The 9,334-nt window shown below is 33.4% G+C and overlaps 1 protein-coding gene across 1 annotated transcript; it reads right to left on the reverse strand.

Annotated features, from left to right (window-relative positions):
- LOC107620162 lies at nucleotides 838-1,701 on the reverse strand. Its single transcript, XM_016322370.1, has one exon. The coding sequence runs from the start codon at nucleotides 1,699-1,701 to the stop codon at nucleotides 838-840; it is 864 nt and encodes a 287-aa protein (XP_016177856.1).

Raw genomic sequence — 9,334 nt, forward strand, 5'->3', positions numbered from 1 at the left:
AAAATAAAAAAACAGCAACAAAATATACATTGACACATATTTTATATTTTCACCTACCATATCATATATAATATTAGTGATTAGGTTATGTAAAATCAACATTCAATATTGGAAAGTATTTGTTATCATCGTTATTTTAATATTCATTCTCTTCTGTAAAAAAAATTTATTTTTTGAGTTATTTATCCAAACACTACAACTTTAAAATAAGTACTTTTATAACTAAAAATTCAAACACAAAATAACTTATTTATAAGCTGAAATTAATAAAAGTCCTTATGCTTTAAGCTCTTTTTCCAAAAGAACTTATTTAAGTTATTTATCCAAACTGGGCCTTAAAAATTAAAACACGAATGGCTAACTTTTGTAAATTTGGTGCTCCAATTTTATAAGATTCCTACCATTGGTCTTAAAATTAAAAGAGGCAATGCATTACTATTAGCTTTTTTAATTAAATAAACTAATAAAAAAAGATAAAAATCAAATAAAATATTTACCTGGCATCACTGTGCTTCGTTCACGTAGTGCAGATTGTCTTCCAAAATCATCTTCAATATTTTTATATATTCTCATCTCACTTGTCAACTTAGAATTCAATTTTGGATCACCTTATACATATTTCTCAATTACATCTAGTAGGCCAGAAGTAGTTTACTTATGTTTTTTAAATTTATCAGCATTGAATCGAAAAGCAGGATTTAACCAATAGCCAGCAGCATAAAGAATTTTGCGAAGTTGTGAATCCTAATGAGTATCCAACATTTTCAAGTAAGGCTCCACAATCTTCTTTCTTCGTTGAAACCTCTTCACCATCTCTTCTCTAGCCTTATAAAAAGTTTAATAAAGAAAATCCATTGTAGTTTTATCTTCATTATCCACAATACGGAACACACAAACAAGTGGCTCAGTAAGCTTGATAATATCTATACATAAATTCCAAAATTTAGAGTCTAAAACTTGATCCACAAATATTTTAGTTTTAGCTTCTTTGGAGTAGGCTAAGATTGTCCATTCTTTAGAAGTTACCATAGCTCTTAATGCATCTTTTTGAGCCAGAATACTCTCTAAAGCTATGAAATTGGTAGCAAAGCGAGTTGGAGCTGGATGAAGTATTTTTTGCCCACCAGTAAACTTCCTCATCAGATACAATGGATGACAATGATTATATATGTATTTAGTAATTTTTGAAGCATGTGAAACTGTCTCACTTACTTCATTCAACTTTTCAATATCTTGCAACATCAAATTAATACAATGCGCAACACAAGGAGACCAATACAACTTAGGAAATTCAGTTTCTAACAACCTTTTAGCAGCAACATAATTTGCAGCATTGTCTGTCACTATATGAACATCCTTAAAAAGCTTAAACAATAAATCATCAGTCTTGGAGGCATGAGAAGCATCAACAAACTTTAGGAAGATAGTTTCTTTAGGACAATAAACTAAGAAGTTAATTAAAGTGCGCCTACAACAATCAGTCCATCCATCAGCCATGATAGTACATCTAGTTTGCTTCCAAATTTCACGATACCGTTCAATAATCTTTTTTACATCCTCCACCAACTTACTCAACAGATATCCACAAACTCTATCAAAGTTTGGACCTTTATACCCTGCACCTATGTTTGCAATAGCATCAATCATTGGTTGGTAGTATGCTGAATTAACTGCATTAAATGGCACAGAAGCATCAACCATCCATCTTGCAATGGCAATGTCACATTTTTTTTTTTTCACAATTTCTTTACTTTGCAATACACTTTTTAAAGTTGGTTGGAGCAATGTAACTCCCTAATTACCCTAAGCCTTACTTCATGCCGTAAAGCAAAGGTTAATTAAAGGTTACGACAATTCTAAGACTTATACATATTATATATAGAAAGGAATAATAATTCTAGAAGTCCGATGAAGGAATAGGCCCAAAAATAGAGTTACAAAAGCACAAAATATTCTCACAAAGCTACAAACTTAAGGTACAAGATAAAAATATAAGATAACAAAATATGAGTACATATAAGAGGATATAATAGTAATAAGAAATCAGCCTCAGCCCGCGAAGTTTAGGCCGACTAGTGTTATACAGACATACTGAATTTTGAAAGTTAAAACAGCATATACAGATTGTCTCTCAAAAAGTAAGCCTCTAAGGCAAATAAAATACAAAAGTGAGAGTACTAATAAAAATAGTCAAAGGACTCCAAAACATGATAAAGGTCCTCCATTCTGTCACCATCAAGCAACTCACCGAGGTGGATTGTGACCTGCATCTGAAAAAGCAACAACAAAGTATGGAATGAGAACCTGAGGTTTTCAGTATGGTAACAGTACCCAATAATGTAAGATATAAGACCTCAAGATGCCAGAGGCAATCCTAGAGCTTCATATCATAAGATTCAACTTAAAGCATACTAAAATTAAAACCATAACTTTAAAACCTTTATAAAAAGGGGTAAACTAACTTAAGAGATTTCTAACTATCATTTTACCGCTGTCCCACAGCTTTTGCCAACCTAACCGCCATGCGATTCCATCGCCACCACCTTCCGATCCTCCTCAATCCCAGTAGAAAACACAAGTAATAGCAATGCAAGTAAAGCACAAGTATGAGCATGTATATCGAGTAATTCAGGAAGCAACTAAGCATGTTATACAATTAGGCAAACAAGTCAAGTCGACAAAGCAAGCAATCAGATAGAATATGCACATGATGAATGCCTGTCTTATTGGCTGTGATATCACATTGTCAGTTCAAATGCCAACCTGACACACCTCTATGGAGATGTCGCCTTTCGGTCTCATATTGGGAACGCCCGAGGTATCGTGCCCGGATCACAGTCCAGGATGTCAGTGCCTGCACGCTATAGTGATTCCAAAAGGATGCGAGCGAGACACTCTTGCCACGGACCTCATATCTCAACGTAAGCGGGACAAACCACCGCCCTTACGCCGCCGCCACGACCTCGACAGGCGGGATTAACTAAACCGTCCCTGCCAGGCGCATAGCGTCTCAACAATTTTAGTATAAAATAGTAATTTAGTGGTTTTCAGAAATCATTTTATTCAGTATATCAGCAATCCATCATTCCATTCTGAGTCCCAGACTCGTCTCAACCACCATCAATTTATAATTTTCACAATTCATAGTCAGTGATCATCAACACAATACTCCGCCTTCTCACTCAACCAAATCCGTCCTCAGTACTCCAGAAACTTAAGTCTCCGTTTTCTAAGCTTTTTACAAGAAAAATATCTAATTAAACTTACCCAAAGCATCCCCCATGTTTTGACACCTAAAAACAAGCTAAAAGATCTTAGATAAGTGTTACGAAAGTTTATAAGCTTGTTGGAAAGGTAAAACAGACAAAACAAGATTTTTATTGAAAAACAGGATAGTGTGTGTACGCATGCACAGAAGAATTTTCAAAAAGTGTGCGTACACATAGAAGTGTGCGTACGCACAGAAGGTAAAAGTTTTCATTTTAAATACACGCACAGATCCGTGTGATTGCCCTGAACAAACTGCCACTCCCGGCGTGTGCGTGTGCACGAGGTTGTGCATACGCACAACTTGCAAATTTCGCAGGGTGTGTGTGCGCACCAGAGTGTGCTAGCGCTCCCAACAGTAGGCACTTCTTTGTGTGTACGTGCGCACAAGAATGTGCGTACGCACATTTTTTAGATTTTCACAGAGTGTGCATGCGCACGGGGTTGTGTGTACGCACAAGTCAAAAATTGCCACTAATCAGAGCATGCGCACAGCTGTGGGCGTGCGCACACAAACCAGAAATCACAAATTCTGCAACATCACAGAATTCAAATTTCTGACTCAAACTTCCAATGATCATATCTTTCTCTAAAAAATTTAAATTTTTACAAAATTTATACCGTTTTAAAGCTCCTTAAATTATCTTTAATTTGATATAAAATTTATTTAATTTCAAAAATTGTAGCTCAAGATATGATCCGTCAAAGTTCACCAAAAATCCATTTTTACCAAAGTTCACTAAGTGCTCAAAACTTCAAAATTTACAACCAAACCAAATCAAAGCTTAGTCCATCTCACCATAAAACACTACTATTCAATCCAAACCTATCCTATGGGTCACTAGATCAAAACCATCACAAGCATTTACATCATCACACATTATCAATTTAACAACACCATCATGCATTCTCAAATCCAACAATCAATTCAATCAAAACCTATTCTATGAGTCACTAGCTTAAGTGTCCAGAAATATTATATATTACATCGAGAAAACCGAAACCATACCTTGACCGATTCCCAATATGTGCTATACACCAAAATTTGTGCCCAACAAGCTTTCAACCACCAACAAATCACCAATTCCAATCCAAATGCTTCCAATTAGCCAACAATTGCAAGAACTTAAACTAAAATCATACCAAATACTACTAATCAACTTAGGGTTACCAAAATCACAAATTCACAAAGGTAAAGAGTTTTCTTACCTTTTTCGATGGTGTATGGGGCATAAACCACCAATAACCCAACCTTAGAGACCACCTAATCAATTGAAAACACAAAATCTACTCAAAACCAAAACTTTAAATTTTGAATTTTTTAGGGCTGAGATCTGGGTAAGGATTTTCAAAAATCATACCTCTTAGGTTAAATGAATCTAACGGACTCGACGAGAGCTTCACATAGCTGCTGACGGTACGTGAATCGGAACACCGTAGCTCGAGTTATGAGCGATTGAATGTGGATGTGAATAGTAACCTCGTAACCCTTGCTCTCTTCTTTCTCTTAGGTTGCAGCTGCTGTAATGTGGTGAAAGTGGCTGAAATGGCCACTTAATTAACTTATATAATGTTGGGGTTGGGCCCAACTTAGGCCCGGTCCAATCCGTTAGCGTTTTTGGCCCGTTTGGCCAAATTTTAGGCCAAGCCTTTTAAATTAGCGCCCGATTTTCAACTTTGATTTATTTCCTAACTTTTTCTATTGTTTTTATCATTCTCGCCCAGTACCGAACAGACTTAAGCCAGTACTGCCGGTTAATTTATCGGTACGCATTTTTTATGCAATTTTTTGAAAAAAATTACATTTTCCAACTCAGAAAAATTTACTGAGTCCAAATATCATATTTAAATTTTCTAATTAATATTCTAAATTTCTGGATCCTATTATGAGCAATTAAATTATTATTATTTTAAGTTAATTAATCAATTAATTAATTCGCAATTCTTACATTGAAGATGAAAAAAAAAGTCTCTATTTCAGTAGTTTTTTTTCCTTTTCTAGTTGTAGGTGGTGGCAACCTTGTCTTTGAATGTTGTTGTTGTTGTTGTTGTTGTTGCTATCGTGCTTCAAGCTCTTCTATTCTATCAAATTCTTTTTCAACCTCATCACATGCTCTATAATTTTTTGCATAATTTTCTTGAGCTTTCCTTTTCTTATTCATAAATTCTTCAATATTTTACCCAAATTGATAAGCAACAGCAGGTGGAACCTTTTTGCACTTCTCAACATCTCCTCCTTTTTCCAGTCAAGTGATACTTAAATCGATTAATCCCACCACTCCTAACAGGTTTGTCACAATATATACACATCATAGTAATTTTTCCTGTTTTTTTTCACAATTTGTTTACAATGACCCCAAGCAAGATCAATCTTTCCTCTATTATTATGAGCTCTTTTAGTGGTAAGATTAGGGGTAGGAGTTGCTAATGATGCTTGTTCTTGAGATGGTGGCATTTCTGATGGTGTTTGAGATGAAGACATTTTTAAAATTATAGCAAAAGAAAAAAAAATATTTTTAGCAACAAAAGATTTACTTAAGTAAGTTTTTAAGCAACACAACAATCACCACTATTCCACCAAAGTTTACTGATTCAACAAATAACAACTCTAAAAAAAAACTAGCAACAAACAATAACCGCTCTAAAAAACACAGCAATTCTAACAACATAGCAACCATCTACAAACAACAAATCTAAAAAACTAAATACAACAGCAGCAACCACCAAATTTAACAACAATTCTAACTAAAATTCGCTCAGATTCAACAACTATTCTAAAAAATCAAATACAATAGTAATAACCACCAGATTCAATAACAATACTAACTAAAATATGCTCAAGTTCAACAACTCTAAAAACTAAATTAATCAGCAACCACCAGATTCACATATTCAACAACAATTCTAGTAAAAGACTAGGGACAAAAACTTGAAGAAAGCTCACCTGGTTAACTGGTTCCCAGACTGCGACACAAGAGAGCTTTCTAATTGTATTTGGTTCTGTGAGCTTTCTGATGACCACCACCACCCCCCGACTGACCTGAGGGAGCAGATGCAGAGATGCTGCTTGATTGGTTCTGTGAGCTTTCTACCGCTGACAAAGTGAACGCAGGGCAAGGACACGGGACCGCGACGATGATCGAGGTGAGGAGACGAGGTGAGAGGCTGAGAGAGCGACGAGGTGAGGCTAAGAGTGATGACAGACTAACGAGGTGAGGTGAAAGACGACGAAGTGATAAGGTGAGGCCGTGAGGGACTGCTAAGTGCAGAGCTCGAATGACGGAGAAACGATTTCAACATTAAAAAAAAAAAAAAACACACGATCCGGACCAAGTTAAATTAACCGACAAGATCATCGGTTTTAACAAAAAATTTTTGGATCGAACCGAATTTCATCGGGTTCATTGCATAATCGGTTCAACGAATGATTTGGTCCGACTAAGTGACTGAGTTTTCGGTCGAACCAGCCGAGTGGAGCCGAATTTGATAACAAACTAAACTTCTCTAAATCTTTTCTTTAAAAAAATTAAACATTTTTATGTCTCTAAAATTTTGGATCAAAATCAAAATGGTATAAAATCATTCATTATCACTATGAATGATAGTTTTGGAATATATGACTCTCTCTCTCTCAACAAATATGAATACTTTATGCATTTGAAAACATTAGCATAAACAAGCATGTGTCATATAAAATAAGCATTGGCATCAATAGGAATGCTTGGAGGATCAAGGACGTTGGGCACAACAAAAGCATGACATCTTAGATTAGGTCATATTTCAATTCAAAGATTGAATATAATGAAATCAAATTATCCTTTTATTGAAAATAAGTCGGCTCAGGATTCGGTGGTCCCAAAACGTTTGGACCACTTAGTGGTCCCATAACAAAACATGTTTTTTAAGTTTTTTAACAATTGCTACATAGTCCTTTAACTAATTTTAATTATAAATTGACCCCATATATTTTATATAATTATAAAAACGATTTTTTATTTTATAAATAATTAATTTATCATAAATCTATCATGTTTATTAACAATCAAGAACAAAAACAACAACAAATTATATCCTCCATTGATCCTAATAAAGCTTTTGGTCATTCCAATTCATTAAAATATTAAATTTGATCTCGTGGCGTTCGTCTATGGCTTCCAATTCGTGTTTCCTTGAAATTCAATCAATTGATTTATCAAAACAATCGATTGGATTACAGTGTATCACAAAACAATCGATTGAAAGTTGTAAGGTAAAATGGTTTTCGCTTAAACCAATCGATTGTTTATACTTTCCAATAGAATGAATGCCTCAAAACAATCGATTGTTTTTGTTACCCAATCGATTGAATTCACGAAAACAACATGGATTTGCCAAATACAATCGATTGGAAAGTGATGAAATTGAAGTTTTAGCCAAATTCAATCAATTGGTAATGTAATCCAATCGATTGGAAGGTGATGAAGTTGAATTTTTTGCCAACTTCAATCGATTGGTAATGATACCCAATCGATTGAAATGTGATGACTTTGAATCTTTTGCCAAATTCAATCGATTGGTAATGCAATCCAATCGATTGAAAAATGATGACATTGATATGCCAAATAAAAGATATGCCAAATAAAAGATATGCCACCTTCCAGTTTCTGGTACAAATTTAACATCCATTCGGGCTTCACATCCAGTTCTTGTTTCCAATCTAGGCTCCTTCTTCCTTTTTTCCATCGTGTAATATTTCTCCATCCTGAATCCTTGCCTATGACATACAAACTTTTGTTTGTATATCTCGCCAGTACTATTCTTGAAGGTCTTGCTCTTCCTTGCACTAAAGCCCTTCGACTTTGAGTACTTCATATAAAAATAATGCAAGCTGCAAAGTAAAAAAGTGGTATTTGCCAATTTCCTCCGCAAAATTCTCACTAAATTTCAAAGTTGTAATGTCTTGCACGGAGTCAACCGCATAAGCGGCTTCAAGGATATCTTCTGACATATCAGATTCAGAAAAAAACGCTCCTTCAGTAAATTCATCTCTGAAATCTTGTTCGAATTCATTCTGTTCATCCATCATATCTTGGTCACTTACTAGCTCTTCTTGTTGGTTAAAGTCATTGTCCTCCTAGTATTGCTCATTCATCTCAGTGTCCGTAAATATACCTGACATCTTAAAATGTCCAATGAAAAAAAAAATCAGTACACTCCGTCTTATAACATTACATAAAATAGATAGATTCGTATATTGCTAGCAGGGATGGATCCAGAGATTTTAATACTGAGGTGCCAATTTTTATATAATTTTTTTTAATCTATAAAAATAATTAACATATAGTTATTGGAGTTAGTTTTTTAGTAGATTTATTAAGATACATATAATTATAATTTTTTCCAACAATTTTATTTTTAATATGATAATTACATAAATAAATATAACTTTAACAATTGTACATTACAAATTTGTAAAATTTCATATAATTTATAACGGGATTTGCTAAAAATGATCCCATATCTTATTAATTAAAATTCATTCTTTCAAAAGTTTTTAAAAAATTTGAAAATAAATTATAAATTATTAATTAATTGAAAGACACGGTACCATTGTAGAATACAAGATATACAATATCTTTATAAAATTTTTCTTTTACCAATGTGAATTTAGAAGAATTAATATTTTTTACAAGAAAATAATATCTACAGTACATAATGTGATTACCAAAACATAACTACTTAAGTTATTATTAATATAAAAATATGAATGTTAAATATATTAATATAAAAAAACAAATTATTTAAAAAAAATAAATATAGAAATTATTATATAAAAACTAATTTGAAAGGTACAAAGACTTGAGGGTATGATATTAAATTAGTTAGGTAAAAATATTAGTGAATTAACAATTAAGACATAAATCTATTACATAGTGAAAAATAATACATATAAAACTATTAAATTACCTAATATTTGTTTTTATTTTTTAAACACAAATCTTATATATAAGTATAATTTCTTAAAATTTTGGGGGGTCCAGGCCACTACTCGCCCCCTCTAGGTCCGTCCCTGATTGCTAGCTAATTA

Source organism: Arachis ipaensis, chromosome B10, assembly GCF_000816755.2.
Source record: "Arachis ipaensis cultivar K30076 chromosome B10, Araip1.1, whole genome shotgun sequence".
Classification (NCBI taxonomy): domain Eukaryota; kingdom Viridiplantae; phylum Streptophyta; class Magnoliopsida; order Fabales; family Fabaceae; genus Arachis; species Arachis ipaensis.